The 17,734-nt window shown below is 40.8% G+C and overlaps 1 protein-coding gene across 1 annotated transcript in view; it reads right to left on the bottom strand.

Annotated features, from left to right (window-relative positions):
* Window positions 1-4,056: 4,056 nt before the first annotated feature.
* The window catches only part of LOC124158067, a 362,624-nt gene continuing 348,946 nt past the window's right edge, over window positions 4,057-17,734 (bottom strand). The window contains exon 5 of the mRNA XM_046533241.1: window positions 4,057-10,729. Within this exon, the coding sequence (XP_046389197.1) occupies window positions 6,692-9,307 (2,616 nt within the window). The 5' untranslated portion in view covers window positions 9,308-10,729 and the 3' untranslated portion in view covers window positions 4,057-6,691. The remainder of the gene's footprint in view (window positions 10,730-17,734) is intronic.

Below are 17,734 nucleotides of genomic sequence, written 5' to 3' on the forward strand. Positions count from 1 at the left end.
CGCATTTTTCTTGCATCGCACACAATCGTGTTTTCAAGCAATAAATTTCAATTTTGGAGTGTCATATTATTTTACTAACATCTCACATGAGTTTTTATAGCAATAAAAATCAATTATGGATTGTCATTTCGCATTTCTCTTACATCGCACTGAAATCGTGTTTAAAGCAATTAAATCTAATTCTGGAGTGTCATTTTATATTTTTCTTACCTCGCGCATAAATCGTGTCTATAGCAATAAAATTCAATACTGAAGCGTCATTTAGCTTTTTCTTTAATCGTTCTGATATTGTTTTTAATAGTAATATAATTCAAATCTCAAGTGTCATTTCGCATTTTTTCACATCACACTGAAATCTTGTTTTCAGCAATAAAATTCAATACTGGAGCGTAATTTCGCATTTTTCTAACATCGCACTGAAATCGTGTTTTTAGCAATAAAATTCAATTCTGGAGTTTCACTTTGCATTTTTTTTTACCTCGGACGAAATCCTGTTTATAGAAATAAAATTCAAATCTGGTCCGCTATTTCGCATTTTTTACATCGAATTGAAATCGTGTGTATAGCAATAAAATTTAATTCTAGAGTGTCATTTCGCATTTTCCTTACCTCGCACTGAAATCGTGATTATTGCTAAAAGTTTCAATTCTGCAGTGTGATTTCGCATTTATCTTACATCGGACGGAAATTGTGTTTATAGCAATAAAATGCATTCCTGGAGTGTGATTTCGCATTTTTCTTACCGCCGACGGAAAGCGTGTATATAGCAATGAAATTCAATTCTGGAGTGTCATTTTGCATTTGTCTTACCTCGCACTGAAATCATGTTTATAGCAATAAAATTTATTTCTGGAGTGACATTTCGCATTTTTTTTTACCTCGAACTGTAGTCGTGTTTTTTTGCAATAAAATTCAATTCTGGAGAGTCATATCGCATTTTTCTTACCTCGCACTGAATTCGTTTTTATTTTCAATAAAACTCAATTCTGGAGTGCCATTTCGTATTTTCATAATTTTTTAAACTTATGAATACTAGAAATATTATACATACATATTATATCCCATTTTAAGGCCCTGAAGACGAAAACATAAGGCACAACAACAATTTCTGCGTATGAATACTCGATTCCAAGATAAAAGACCGAATACAATTCCTGAATTATTCCTTTTACATCACTGAATTTTCTGTTGTAAGACATAAATGTAATTTTACATATTAAATGCTAATTTCAGGCCCTAATTTTATTCAATTAGCCATTATTCATTATTCACAAAAACGGTTTTCACGCATTTTTATGCTGTCTGATTTACGGAATTACGGAAGAGAAAGGAGCGACCGAAGCGAAAGGAGGAATGAAAGGCTTAAAAGTTTTACATCACTAAAATTCCGAGTGGAATAGAAAGAAACTTTACTTTACAGATTATGTCCATTTCTATTACTCCTACGATAAATATTTCGGACACATAATATAGTATTTCTTGGTAACCTAGGTTACCATTAATTTTGATGTCAAGCAAACCTAGGCAATACCTTAGAAACAAAACATCAATAAATATGTTCAAAGTATATATATATATATATATATATATTTATTTATTTCTTTAAATTATATTGTATAAAAAACCCGATTGTACCATTTTTATGTATAAATATTGTGTATCGTTTTATTCTCTGTATTTTTTTTTGTTCACACTTTTTCTTACATAGCCCTGAAGATGATTTAAAAAATAAATCGAAACGTTGGCTGAAACTTATTTTATAAACGACCTAAACCCCAAGAAATACAATATATTAAACAAGGTCACGAAAAGGAAAAATATAATATTTCGGACATAACAATAGTTTCCGCTTACTTTACTGCCTGAATGCCGAATTTGAAGGGAAATGATCTACTACAACATCTGTGTTATCCCTTTCACATAAATGAAATTACTAGCGTTATACAAACATGATATTTTACAGATTATATTCCAAATTTTAGGAAACTACTTCGAATACATCAGGCACCACAACATTTTCCACCTATTTTACTTTATAAATACAGAATTGCAAGATAAAGAGCGTTTTTAACCCTTGAGTTATTCTTTTTACATCACCTCAATTCCTTTTGTAATACTTGCATGTAATTTTACATATTATATCCAAAGTTTAGACCCATACGAAGATTAGTCGAGGCACAACCTTTTACACGTATTTTACTGTCTGAATTTGTAGTGCCAAGAGAAAAGAGCGACTAACTTCTTATTTATTCCTTTTACATCACTGATATTCCTTGCGTAATACATGCATGTAAATTTTGTAATTTTTGTAATTTTTATCTTAATTTTGGACTTCTACGACGAAATATTCAGGCAGAACAAGTTTCCATTATTTACTGCCTAACTACTCCCTATTCAAAGGGAAATCATCTGAGTTATTCCTTTTCTATTACTGAAATTCCTTTTGTAATACAAATAATATCATTTTACATATTATTTTCAGATTTAAGCACCCTACGACGAATGTCTGAAATTTATATCTTAAGAAAGATCTTATAGAGGCTTAACAAAAATTTCCACTTATTTCACTGCCTGAATACGGAATTCCAAGGGAAATGATCGACTATAATTGCTGATTTACTGCATGAATGCTTTTAGTGTGGTGGATGAAATTAATTATGCTTCTTTGAGAAATTATGATTATGTTAGTACATGCTTATCCATATGTTTTACATTTTTAATGTATCCTAATGATAGGAAATTGGGAATATAATTAACAAAAATGTGTGTGGGGTTCAAAACTGCAATTTCTCTGCGAAGATGAAAGAAACGGATGGCAAAAAAATGAAAACTCACCCGCGTTAATTGCCTAATATTTATCTCGAGCAAGTAAAGTAAACTCTTGAATAAATCAGCAAAACAAAAGGGAATTTATGAATGAAAATTTGTACTGGAAGATGATCAAAATATTGAAGAGAAAACTTTTTATTGAACAGATCATAGTGTCGCATTTATGCATAGATATAGAATTCAAGTTAAGTAAGCCTCCATTGTAAATAAGAAAAGAGTAGAAAAAAGGAAGTTTAACTTTCAGAATATTAGGAGCGGATGATAGAGCAGTTGTAAATGAACGGAATAAAATATAGTCAATAGAATTACAAAGAGTTCCAAATTTATTCAGCGAAGGATTCTAAACACGAAAACAGAAACAATGAAAGAGGAAATAATATTGCAGTAAATTTATGAAAGAAATAAAAAATGTCGAATTTATATCTTAATTGAGTAAACACGTGTATCAGCAAACAAAGTGAGCTAGTTCTTTATGAAAATGCATTTCAATGACATTTTACCGTTTTTGGCTCAAATATGTCTGTTGGCCTCCGTCCCATTTGACGTCACTGCTACGACACCTTCATCGGTCGGGTAAACAGCAGTTGCGTTGAAATTCCTGGATATGGTCCCAGCATACTCAGCCATTATTCATGAGGAGCTTACTCTGCAACACCAGTGCAACCCCACACATGAATCCTGCTCCGCGCGTCCAAAACAGCCTCATCCATAAAAACTAAATTATACTTACAGCTCGTCAGCTGAAATTATAAAAACATTGGCATTACTTGTCCAGGTAGATGTTGTTACCAATTTCCTAAGGCACCGTTCGCGTCACGCCCAGTATCGTTGGCCATTGTCGTAACTTCGCTTGTTGCAGGCAATGACAGGGATTCCAAATCTAACTGCTGAATACGATCGGAAATGTTCAATGAGACAAATTAACAAAATCATTAAATTTAGAAAGGGGTCTAATGAATTTTCACCAGGGGTATGAAAATATTATGCAATTTACACATAGTATTCAATCTTGTACTTGTGAAATAAATAAGGTCATTTCCTCATCAATGCTTGAGAGACTACAAAAACACACGAGCTTCATCATGCCCAACAGTTATTTAGAAATATTGACGAAGGACCTTCAATACTCTCAGCTCCAATTGGTCATCCTATTTCCCAGCAAGAGTTTCCCTTTATTACGCCGTGAATTCAATGGAAATAACAAAAAATAAAGTTTATGCGTAATTATTTTCAATTTTATTACCAAATATATCAACACTATTAATATATATTTATGTATGTATATATGCATTATGCCAATGTTTTCTCTGTACAGTAATACAGTTACACAAGGATGCGTTCAAAGATGTAATCCAAGAAAAATCGTTCGTATTTCCAATCTTTTATGCCTCCGTTTTAATGCAGTGATATATTTTATTTTTAAAATCTCTTTGTGTTGAAAATGTATACATAATGTTCCAAATTATGGGGACCTTAAATCCAGTGATCCAAAATCACCTTCACAATATATAAGTTCATGACGACGCGCCGTTGTGACCGTCGTGACGGTGTACTGCGCAACCATAGAAAGCAAAAATGTATTCGGAGATACACATAAACTCCAATGTTGACAATACAACCGTCATGAAATATATGACATCCTCAGGATGCTATTAACCATTCAAAAATATTTACAGAGGTCATTTAATTGATTTGACTTTTTTGCCTTATAAATAAGGTAAAGGGCAGAGTTTGACATAATAATTTCGTGACAAACATAACATAAATTTGATTCTTGCTTGCCACCGAATTGTTTGGCAACAAGTCAACTTCAAAGTTCCCCCTTTATTTATATTTAGAAAGAATCCCCTTCATATTTGGCTTTCCAAAAAGAATTAATCTTCACAAGTTCTAACATCCAATAACATGTATATTACTATTTTTCTTCAAAAATCGCACAAGTTATCAAGTACTTTATAAAATATTGCACTCAAATGTTTCAGTGTTTTTGTTTAACTCAGTTTTCGGAATGTCCTCTCCACCAAAAGACTATGAGATAAGATCAAGAATGATAAAGTCAATTCCCTCAGAAGTTCATACAGAAAACTCATTCCGTCTCATCAAAAATCGTTTTTCGTCCAATAAAAAACGGAATTCCACCGTGTCCCGACACATTGAAGCGTTCTCACACGTCACAAAAACAAACTTTGACCACTGATTGTTCACTCATTCGTTCACTCACCGCCAACCTCGGAAGGAGGAGTACGTTGAGGATCCATTGCTAGTCGAGCAACCAAATGAATACCTTGGCACGACCAGGATTGCTTAAGTGCTGAATGTCTCTTTGATTACTCGTATGAAGGGAAACGTATGCTCAAGTAACAACATAGAATATTACCGCAGAATTTCTATCAAAGATGCTTAGTCAACGGCTGTCACAGCACAGATATTGTACATTCTCGGCAAATATTTTTTTATACACATAATGAATTTCACCGTCTTGTACCATAAAAAAGTGCACATTTATTTGAACCTGAGAATACAGCAAAGACTGAGAGATCTTCTTGCACGATGAAGAAAAATACTATATATAGCTATTCAACTAATTAAACCATTGGTAGCGATACATTTTCCATTGTAAAACGAGAAAAACATAAAAAATAGAGGAAAGGCCCTTTAAAAAATAATATCGACGTCTTGTAAAGTCGGCAGTAAAAGATAGTGCGAATTTTCACATTTCAGAGGTCTCGCAGAAATTGATGGGAAGGATAGCCACTGCACAATAGGCCTTCAGTACTTTGAAAATCTCACTATGAAAGAAGAGGATCAGGGGTATGGAAAGGATTAAGTGTTAGATATGGGGGGTTTCATGGATATACGTAAAGAGGTAAGGCATGGACATTGGGGTAGACGGAACAGATTATACTTCCGGCTCATGAAATGATAAGTGGATAGGTTGATGAATTAGTCAACGTGAGAGCGGGAGGATGGAGAGAAATCATCATTGACCAAGTTACTAAAGAGTCTGTTTGGGGCAAGGGTGTGAATGCATTTAATGCATATTGTGACAGCTAGAAAGGCCTAAGATTAGAATTGTTTCGAAATGGGGCTGTTCGTTTTCCTGTGGCATTTTTGACTAGGGATGAAATGTATTTGGTGAATAAGACAATTTGAGGTTAAGGTAATATACTCAGAGTATCGTAAAGAAAGTTTCCGAAAAATTAGCGTTAAGATAAAAAACAGGATAACATTTGAGACAGGAAAAGTCACCACATGTCATGCACCATTACGAAACAAAACAGTAAAATTGTAACGTTTACGGTCTGTGGCGAATATTTTATCTTAGGGAATGGATATTTGATTGTTCTTTTCTCCTTTAGGTTTGAAGATGAAGGTCTGAGATGTACTCACTTTGGCACAATTACGCTGAAATTATGAGTAATAAATGCGTGCTGAAAAAGTTTTTTTTCGCTCCCAATTTTCGTTACGAATGTTAAAATATAAATTTGCCGAAATCAGTATCCGAAAATCTAGGATGAGCGATTTACATCAACCCATGGGTTGAAAAGCTGAGTGAATTTACTTCTCCACTGTGACCCCTATTTGGTTGCTTTATAATTCGTCTGGTTATTCATTTTATACATTCAAGCACTCACGTGTTCTCTTGAGCACAAATGACTTCTCATGAGTGACAAGGTATTCATTCCGGAACCCAAAAAGCAATCAATGAACAAATGGCAACTTCCCTGGGTTCTTGCTTTCAGCGCCGCCCTTCCGGCCCAGCCACTGGCTCCTCGAACTTCCACGTAATCTCCGACGCCATCTCCACAGCCACCCTGCGGACCTCCGCCTCTTCCTCGCGGACCGCCGCGTTCCTCTGACGTCATATCTCCGTCCCGTCGTCCTCGTAGCCTTCGTCGGGGCTCTCCTGAAGCGCGGGAGGGTGCGGGCCGGAGGTGTGGGCCAGGGGCGAATGGGGTGGGCCCCGCGCCCCTTCCTCGGCCCCGCAGCAAGCCGCCACTTCCTCCCCGGGGCTATCGCCACCCTTGTATGCCGCGGGGGGCGACGGCAGGAAGGCTGGGTCCCCAGGGGAGAAGGCCACGCCCTCCTCCCCGGGCGTTGGTGGGTACGACGGCGGGGCCGGTGCCGCGGTCGTCGGCGGACTCGAGTACGGGTAGCCCTCCCGCTGGTAGCGCACAGCGCCGGGAGGCTCGTAACTGCTCGACCCGCCGACCAGGGCCACCGGGTAGTACTCTGCATCCCGAGAGTAGCGCGGCGCGGCAGATGCGGGTGGATTGGCCCTGCGGTGCGGCAGGGTGCGGTAGAAGGCGGAGTGGTCGCCTTGCGGTGGAGCTGAGAGCGGGGGCATGGGCACGAGGGGCAGCGATAGCGGCACGGGGGGGTGCGGCAGCTTGGGAAGACCGTAGTCGACCGGATAACCGTCGCTGTCCAGGAAGCGACCAGGCGACAGGTGCACGTCAGCGGTGTGGAAGTGTCCCGGATGGACGTAGCGGTACGCCGGACCGCGCCCGTACGACTTCTGAGGCTGTGGGCAGGATTGGGGAGGAGGGTCCCTTAGCAGCCGGAGGCCTCCGACGGGCGACGTGGCGATGGAGCGAACCTTTCCGTCCTCGGAGAATTCCTCGACCGCGTTCTCCATCGCCTCCTGGTAGCTGTTGGGTCCGCTGTTGACCGACTCGCGCGCACCTTCCTCCTCCACCTTCTCCTCTCCGTCCCCCGCCTCCCGCAGCCGCTCCTTGCACCCCTCTGCACCCGAGTCACCTCCGCCGCTGCCCGTCGTATCATTGATCAGGTCCGGGTTTCGCTCACCGGGGGGCCCCGCGCTCGACAGCAGCGCCCCGCCATGGCGCTGTCGGTGGCCCATGCCCGTGTTGGCAAGCACCACACTGGCGCTTGCGCCCATCATGGTCATCTCGTGGTGCAGTCGATTCTGCGGCGTGACGACAGTGCCGTTGGCCTTTGAGGCCACCCCGCCGCCACCGACGGCATCCCGACCGGGGCCTCCGTTCCCTGCGCCGGGGTCCAGGGGCCTCCCACACCCGGCGACGGAGCCGCCCTCCACCGAGGACACCTTGCCGTGGTCGGTGAACGCGGCCGCCGCCTTGCTTCGTTCCTTCTTCCGCCTGCGGCGCCGCTTCCTACGGCACCTAAGCGCCAGGGCTGCCACCGTGGCGGATAGGGCAACGAGCAGGACCAAGGCTGCAACCCCAGCGGATATCACCACGACGGCATACTCCGGGGGCAGGATGGCGGTGGACGCGGCCTCTATTTCAACGCCCTCCCCGCGCTCCTCCCGCACTACGATCCGCACCGTGTAGTTGGACTGCGCCGCACCCGCCGCGTTCTCGGCTACGCACGCGTACGTTCCGTTTCCCTCGGCGGCGTTCGCGTTGATGATGAACAGCTCGCTCCTTTTCTCCTGGCCGGCGGAAGAAGGTGGGGCGCTGCCCCCAGGGACCAGGACCTCCTCCAAGAAGTAGTAGAGATGCAGTCCGGGGGCAACTAGAGTAGCGTTCTGCAGGATCCGGCCCCGGAACCACCAGGATACGGTGGCATCCGGAATGGCTGAGACGCGACAGAGCAGGGACGCGTTCCGGCCCTCCGCGATCTCCAGGAACATGGCCGTGGGCGAGACGTCGGGCAAGCAGGCCAGATCATGCGGGGGCAGTGACTTCACCGGCTTTGTCGCCAACCTCGCCGGAGTGTTACACCGCGGCTCGATCGAGTGCGGAATGTTGTAGCGGAGTAACCAGGAGCGTAGGCCCAGAAGGCGACAGTCGCAGTGCCACGGGTTGTGGTGCAGGTCAACGCCATGCAGCGATGCGGGCAGGATGGCCGAGGCGCCAGCACCAGACCCGCCCCCAATGGTCCTGAGCCGGTTGCCGTCCAACTTGAGCCACTCGAGGCTATCGAGACCGGAAAAAGCCATCTCCTCGATGTTCTCCACCTCGCAGCCACTCATCTCGAGCGTGACGAGAGAGGTGAGCGGATAGAAGGCTCGGGAGGGTATCCTGCGGATGGGGTTGTTGGACAGGGAGAGTCTCATGAGGGAAGGGAAGTCTGCGAAGGTTGTGGGCGATGGGAGGCGAGATAGGAGATTGTCGCTCAAGTCCAGCTCCACGAGGTTGGCGAGGCCGCGGAAGGCATGGTCATCGATGGAGCCCAGCCTGCACCGCGACACGTATATCCTCTGCAGGTGGAGGAGACCGGCGCGTAGGAAGCGGTCCCGGCCGAGCACTTGCAGGTTGTTCCCCGAGAACTCGAGGACCTGGGTACCCGCATCCATGCCGTCGGGCAAAACGGCGAGACCCTTGTTGAGGCACTCCACAGTCTGTTTTCCGCCCTTCCACTTGCAGACGCACGACGTTGGGCAGGAACTGGTGGGTGCCGGCAGAATGGCGATGAAGAGGTGCAGAGCCAGCACCGCGGTCAAGACGCAGGGACGTCTGCCGTTCCAGTTCAGACTGATCTCTGCCATCTTCGTTAAAAATAAGGAGTGTCTAATGGAGATGCATTTTCTCTGTTTGGAAGTGAGCCACACAGAAAATTGTGAAACACCCCCCAGGCTTCTCGTGACTACTTTATCTCGAGGAGTGGAAAAAGTGTACAGATACTGTTATCAACAACGCGCGGCCCAACACGGCCGGGAACTCAAAGTCTCAACACTTGACATGGCATTATCCAATCACACCACAGGTAGATTAAAGGGGAATAGGTTTTCGCCATGAACTATCTTTCCCTCACAGTCTAGCAGGAGAGTAGAAAGGGCGGTAGTTCATCAGGTCAGAGCACAAGTTTGGCTCAGCAATTTCTCAACGAGAAGGGGCGCTTCTACCATTGCTCTATATGACACGTTCAATAAAGGCCATTAATTTATCCTTGAGCAAAGAGTGGATTAGGACCCAGAACATCCAGTCTGTAATGCCACAATGGCAAAAAAATTCTTTTACAAGTCAGTTATAGTGCAGTCATGTCTTTGCCAATTCAAAGTCCGTCACAGCACGAAAATATTACTTTCAAATTTTCGACTTATTTCCATTAAATTTCTGCCTTCTTTAGACGATTCATCTGCCATCTATCGGGATATGCGAGTACACTGGAAGAGCGTTCAAAGAAACAACTCGAATGAAAATGAAAATACTAAAATCTCCTCGTTCAAATTCGAGACTGTTTCGTGGAGGCAGATGCAAATGAGATGATGCCTGATTTCAACTTTTCTCTTTTCGAGTCACAAAAGCAAAGTTTGAAGTCGTATGCCACTCCTACACCGTCAATTTAAGTAAAAATCTCCGTTTCTTATATCAAATTCCAATTTTTTTTTCACCACATAGCACTTATTTCTATCATTAAATGCCTTCCTTATTCGAAAATCAATTTGAACATGCCGCGATCATCAGTCGCAGTTTATTCCTTCATTGGCATCGTGCTATCGCAAATTTATGGCCATTTCTTTTGTGCAAAATCGCTAAAATTGGCTGTTAAGATGGTAGCACCGCGTTTAACTATCGATTTCGTTACTAGAATTGAGAGTTAGCGGCAGATTAAAAACCCGAAAACCATGCATTCTATGCCCACTGGCCAATATACGTGTTTTTTCGTTAAACTCTTTTTGCTGATGACCTCCTCTCTTGCAGTGCACTTTCCTCACTTAGAAGCAGCACACTGAAGTTCCGTCTTCATAATCACTTGCACAACTGAGCACAGGCCCAATTACTCGGCGTTTCGGAGTCCTTTTTCTGTGTAGTTCAGGCGCCGCCGCCAGCCACTGGGCCCATCACCTCCCTGTCGACCTGCGGGGCGGCCCTTGCGGCGGCCGTGGGGTTGCTTCTCCCACCGCCCTCCGTGGACTCTTCGTCGGCTACAGGCATCACCCTCTTTGCGTACAACTCCTGTAGATCACCTGGAAGATGAGAGGAATCAAATGTAGCACAATCTCTCGAATGAATAAGGCAATTCATTGTATGCTACATGCTATGGACCCAGGGAAGTCAATTTTTTTCCACCTAATAGAGAAATGGGGTATGTCATCTATTGCCATTTTGGGAACTGTTATAAAGCGGTTCTATAAATGAGAATAGAAACTCTGTTGTTATTTTTTCTAGGCATCTAGATTAATGTTGTTTACCCGTAGTTTGTAGGCGGCTCTTTCCCAGCCTCATATACAAAGAAAGCTCTCAACATGAATGCCTAGTAGCCATAAGATGAGACAATTAGCAAATCATGCCGACTTCCAATGACGTGTTTTTTCGAGTTTTGTGTCCATAGGCGTTGTAGAAAGCTACAGAGTCACTCAAAATTCGTTATATTTAAAGATTACATATAAATAGAAAGTAAACCTACCCACCACACATTTCTATATTGAGCAAAGTGGACAATGATAAAATGTACCCATTATCCAAATTTCATTGGGCTTACGGTAATACTTATAAAGAAGTGCAAATTTGCGTATTTGCTAAAAAAATCGAATCAAATCATCAATTTAACTGAACCCTACAGTGAAAAATTCATGGTATTTTATATTACCCTTGCAGGCAACGCTAATCCTCCGTATAATATCGGCTCATTTTTCCCCGTAGATTATAATTCCTGTAAGTTATAGCAATTCGATGTATTTTAAGGAAACCGATTCGATATACATCGAATGGGAGCCCACCCACCAGACCTATTTCTATAGCAAAGTATGAAGAATGCTAAGATGTTTAGTACATATTCACTAAACTTCATTGGTGTAACGGAAATAACATATTCAAGATAAGATGCCAATTTGTGTATTTCCTATAACAATCAAATCGAACTTTCGATTTAACTGTCCCTGTACGGAAAAATCGGTGACCCCATTGATTTCACTTTCAGACACTGCTCATCCTTCAAATACTAACGGATCAACTTTCCTATAAGTTATAGCTATTCGATATTTTGTAAAAAACGCACGTTCGACATATATCAATCAGCCCACGCACCAAAATGATTTCCATTAGGCAGTATTAGTGCCGTGCCTATCCACAGAATTTCATTGATCTAACGGATATACTTATCAGGATATGCCAATTTGTGTTATAGTATTCCAGTTTGTGTAATTAGTAATCGAATCGTTATAATAATCGACTCGAACTTTCGATTTAATTACCTCGTGTACTGAAAGAACCATATTGATTTTCCTTGACCATCTTCCATAAAATGTCGGATCAACTATCCTCGTAGATGAAAATTGCTGTCAGTTATTGAAATTCGATATATTAAAAAAACACAGATTCGATATATATATTGATAATGATCAGAGTCACCAATTGTATTTCTATATAAGAGGATGAAGAATGCAAAGATATACCTATTCACCAAATTTCATCAAATTAACAAAGATACTGGTGCTGCATTTCCTGTACTGCTGATGCGAGATCTTCCCGAGCGGAATAAACCCCTGTGAGGGCAGCTTCCTACAAACCAGAGGCCCAAAGGGAGGACACCAAGTCTCTGCTGAGGTAGCTGTTGGCAAGGGGTTTGTTGGCTATCCAGGACGAACAAGGCGAGGTGAAGAAAACTCTGATTTGGTGCAAGGAGTCAATTGAGGAAAATACTAAGGCAGTAACTGAACTGAATGCTACCATTCAAACTATACATGAGCGTATCGATAGCTTAACATGTGATGTCGTTCATGCTAACTCGCGGATGATTCAGCTCCCATCCCACCTACACCAGCTTCATCAGGACTCACTAAGAAACGTGCCATGGCGCTCATCGAACAAACAGTGAATCACTTACAGCCCTTGTTTGTCAAATCGGGTTGGCACTTGGCGTCACATTGAACATAGTTAAGACATTGATTATGCTTATGCTATTACACCACGTTAGGGCACCTCGCAGCCTCCCACAATAGTTGTACACCTTGTTAGACAATGTGTTGCAAAAGAGCTGGTGAACGGTAGAAATGTAAAGCGGAACTTTGAAACAAGGGATCTGGAGTCATATAGCGAACATAGTCGCCCTATTTATGTTAACGATTCTCTCGCCCCATTCTATAGAAGGCTATACGCACAAGCAAGGGAGTTAAATTTAAATTCCTATGGATAAGAAATTGCAGAAATTATGTTCGCAAAGGCGAGGGGGGGGAACGCCTGACAATAAATTGCCCTGAAAATCTCGATATTCTCTAAATCAATCCATTTCGAATAGAATCTGTACCAGGTAAAACAATTTAGACATCTTAACCCGTCCCTCTTCGCCAAAAATTAGTAGACACTCTTATTTTTCCTCTTATAAATTATTGCTGTGCGGTATAATCTGATGAACTAAATGAAAATGAACTAAATCTGAAACTGCAGAGGATTCAGAACAATGCTAGAACAAATAAACGTCCAACACGCCACATGGAAGAACTTTACATACCATAGTATCGAACATTTATTTACGCTATGTCACCTCTTGCGAAATATGGAATCAATTGTCATACGATTTAAAAAATCTAATAATACAAGCCAATTGAAAAAGAAATACAATGAAGTGTTGCTACATGTGAATTCAATATTGTAAGTTAACTGAATATTGTGCCTCTTTTAGCACCCTCGCCGTGTAACCGTCCCAAGTGTAAAACCTGCAAGATATTCTCTCCACCCCCTTCCTCTTTCCTCCAAAAACTTAAATACCTAACGATTTTCCCTTCCACTATCTGTACGTCCATCAATATCAATTACCTCCTTCATTTTAATTTCTGCCCCGCTTTCTATGTCGGCTAATACACCACCCACCTCAACCTCAGAATTTATTATCACCGCGCCTCCTGCTGTCCATATTCCCCATACAAATTGTACAAGCTTACCAACAAATATGAATTTGCATCTGCAGCTTAATATTCAATGCACATCAAATGGGTGCTTTCTATTCGTGAACACACAAGTCGACTTGCGTCGCGGTTTTCGTGTTCCATTCTGTGTGTGTCGCCGACTGTTGTGTCACAAGTCAGCAAAAGGTAACGCACAGGATTAGGAGAGTTATAAACAGTTTCCATGAGTCGACACTAATCGACGCGCGAGTCGCATGAATGGAAAGCACCGAATGCAATTTAAGGAGTAAAACTGAGCCTTTTGCGGAGAATTAGTGCTCCCTCTTTTTTGATGTTTTTAAAATGAATGAAAATAATTTCGAGGCATTGACACAAACGCGAGCAAAGGAGTAATTTTCATTGAATCAATCAATGAAATCAGTCAATGCACCCTCTCTCCCCAGCACTCTAGCATCCCAATTTGCAATGCACTCATTTGAACGCGATGTTCCATGGCATAATCTTCATCTACGAAATGGTTGGTGACGCGACCTCCAGCAATGTTAGTTACAAATAGGACTATTTTATACAAGTTCATTGCTATTAAACGACAGCGTTAGAGGCTTTTAGCCTCTTTGAACAGCTTATGGAAACAATACTCGAACTCAGGAGACACATTTATCAATGAAATACGCGCTTGAAGAATTCAAGGCTTAATCGACTCGTCATAAACTAACATCAACCAGCGTGGGATTTCCTGAATAATTACGGTTAAACTGTTTTTTTTTCGGAAATACGTAAGAAATACGAACATATAAGATGGCTTGGAGAGGATAAACTAGACAAAACCTGTTGGAGACCAAAAATATACGGTTGGTTTGGGAATGTTTATGAAGTTCGAATTTCAAGTAAGAAGTTGTTCATTTAAAAGTTGTTAGATTAAAAGTTCAAAAGAGTCACCAAAAATCAACAAACGTTTGCTATTTTCGCTATGCTGCGGCTCATAATTTCGCTAAGAAACCACATATTTGGATTGAGCGCCTTAGAAAAGAAAGTTAAGGGAAGAAATCAAAGCAATCCGAAAACTTGAGAGGCAAAATCAATATCGAATGGAATGAATCGTAAGGTGCGAAGGGGACATCCGTTCCTTAAGTGAGGCGTATATGTGAGCCGATTCTTTACTAATCTCACTTGGGGAGAGGGGGTCCTGGAAAGTATGACGTAATTTTTTCCGCAATAAACAATGTAGACTTGCTTTCTTAGTAATCTTAAATACTAGTCTTAACTTATATTAAATAAAAGCTATTAAACATATTGTATTTTGAGACAAATCCAATGTTATGAAGCATAGATTACTTATACTGAAAGTACGCGTGAGATTAGAGGAGGTAAGGGGATCGAGCCAAATCTAACGATATCTACAAAATCACCAAAGTCACCTACTGATAGCTTGACTTGGTCCATTAATGGACACATTAATGGACCAAGGCAAGCCTCACATTTTGTCAGCCCAACTTTCTTTCTATGTTCCTTGGTGCTGACGATACGGAAGTAAACTTTTGTTCCGCTTGTGAAGTCGTCATGGCTCGCCTCGTCGCGATTGTCCATAAACCGCCAGATGGCGTCGACTGCAGGACGACGCTTATGCGCGCGATGACGTCTCTTCGGAGAAAGGTCGAGAGGTAGCGAGCGTCACTAGACACCGATCCCTCCTGCCCTTGAGAAATAAGAGGCCCAGATGCCCATGTCATCGTCGCTGACATCTCCATCCAACATTCACGTCATAACCCACCATGATTCTTGGAGTCAAGAAACTGCATCAGTGAAGAATTTCACGTAAACTATGCCAACGCTTTATCATATTAATATTTCCAATTACATTTTCAGGGCTTGGATGTTTTTACGAACCAATGAGAACAAATGACGTCCATTTTTTTTTAAAATATCGTATGATAGAAGCATAAACTTTTTGCTATTCTATTCTTAATATACCTTTTTATGCCTGAGTGCACGAATAATATTGAATAACTTTGACAAAATTGTCGAGACGTTAGAAAAGTGATAACTCTTTTATTGATCACCCTATGCACATTACTATTTTGTTTACAAAATTAGTGGTCAAGAATAACTTACATTAATCAGTGGAACATCCGGGGATATAAAGTAGCAAAAGCTAGCTCAGAGGAAGAAAAATTCTCCATAGAGAGAGACATATTAACACGTTATTTGTCTATTTTGATTTCATTTCTCAACATTATGGCCAGTGGAGGAATTTCGTTCGGGGGGAGGCGTCCAAAACCAGCGTGGAAAATTAAAAAAACAGGGTATTGAGTAGAGAGTTTAAAACTAATTTTAACACTTTTTTTGATCGAAAAAACTTCATTGGTCAAAGAAATAATTTGCAAATACATGCTTTTTCTGTATTTTGTTTTCTTTTATGAAGGAAAGAAATTGTGTTTTTATATGCCGGACCCCGGACCTCACCCCTCGCTACGTTTTTTATTATGGCCTCTACCTGGGAGATGTTTAGCTTTCCAAACGTAGTCAATGCTCTTTTACAACAAGAAAGAAGTATTCCGTAAATTTTATGAGACATTTTTGCTAAGTTGTGTACTTGGTGGCCTCAATGAAGTTCCACATGGTTGAGATTGAAGCTATCGACCATCAATTATATTCTATCGCTTATATTTACCGCACACAACAGTACCAATCAATTGCCATTGACCCATTGGTTCAGAAGTGAGCAGAGATTTGCGTTGATTAAAACAAATAAGTCAATTTTGATGGTATGAACAATTTTTTTCTGAAAGTGGTAATACTAGATATGGCTTTCTTTTATCAAAATTGTAAGTTACTGGAACGATGACTACAAGAATACCAAGCGTTCAAAGTTGGGAAACTTGATTTTACGCGCAAAAAACAGGTAATTTTTCGATAAAAAAATTGAGCCCTGGAAATACTATAGGGGCAAAGAGTTTTAAAATTATATGATCCAACGTAGAAATAAATTATCTTTTGCATAATTTTTGTCGCATAGAAATTGATAGCTCACTTAGACGCTGGAGCTCCTCAAACTTGGGTGCCTTGCTTTTTCTCTGACAGAAGAGGGATTATTAATTATTTGACTAAGCGTATCCTCCGTGGAAATCTGCATTGCAAAAATATTCACAACAAAGTAAGCTTAGGAACGGTAATGCCGGACAATAATGTCAATTTTCCCAAAACGCGTGCTCTAGAAAAAGAAAACATATCAAATATAACTAGCACTTCCAAGAAAATTCACACGCCTGGTACACTAAAGCTTGGGCAAGAAACTCAGACTACAAAATATAACATTAACCTTTAGTCCAGGAAATGAAGCGTTTTGGCTTGCAATTTTTTCAAACTGAATCGATTTTCTTGAAATTTTCACAATAAGTAGGGCATATACCAAGAATCAAAATCTATATCATGCCGACGGGCGCTTTTACCCTGGGGGTGGTTTCCACCCCATCTCGGGGGTGGAAAATTTTAATTATATTTTGACCACAGGAATCGATAGAAAAATAAATTCTAAGAATAAAATGTTCTATCCATTTTTGCGTAAAATTAATATTTTTCGAGTTATTTGCGAATGAAAGTAACAGTTTTTTGACGGAAAAATCAACGATTTTAATCGATTATAGGCAAATAACTTGAAAAGTATTAATTTTATTAGGAAATTGTGAATTACAAAACTGTAGCTTGTACAAAATTAAATACAAATCTTGTTTTATATTTCCTTTATGACCAATTCCGACCGAGCTACAACTTTTTGATGGTTATCTATTGTTTTCATACGCTAAATTTGAAACATTCAATACCAAATAGCGGGAAAAATGTAATTTTCGGGGAAAAATTATGTAATCTGTTTAAAAGTGTTTTTAAAAAACTTTCTTATAATGAAAAAACATATTTTTTATCATGAAATTTGAGCAAGTTATGATTAAAAATAAGATCAGTCCCTACTTTTTTGTACGAAAAAATCACTGAAAACAACACCGTATTACAACACTAGACAAAATTGATCAATGCCCTCCAGTATTTCTCTTTATTTAAGTATTGTTAATTGATCCTAGAAGTTATTTTAATTTACAACGCTAAATTTTGAAAAAATGGAGGAAAAAGTGA

Source organism: Ischnura elegans, chromosome 4, assembly GCF_921293095.1.
Source record: "Ischnura elegans chromosome 4, ioIscEleg1.1, whole genome shotgun sequence".
NCBI lineage: Eukaryota > Metazoa > Arthropoda > Insecta > Odonata > Coenagrionidae > Ischnura > Ischnura elegans.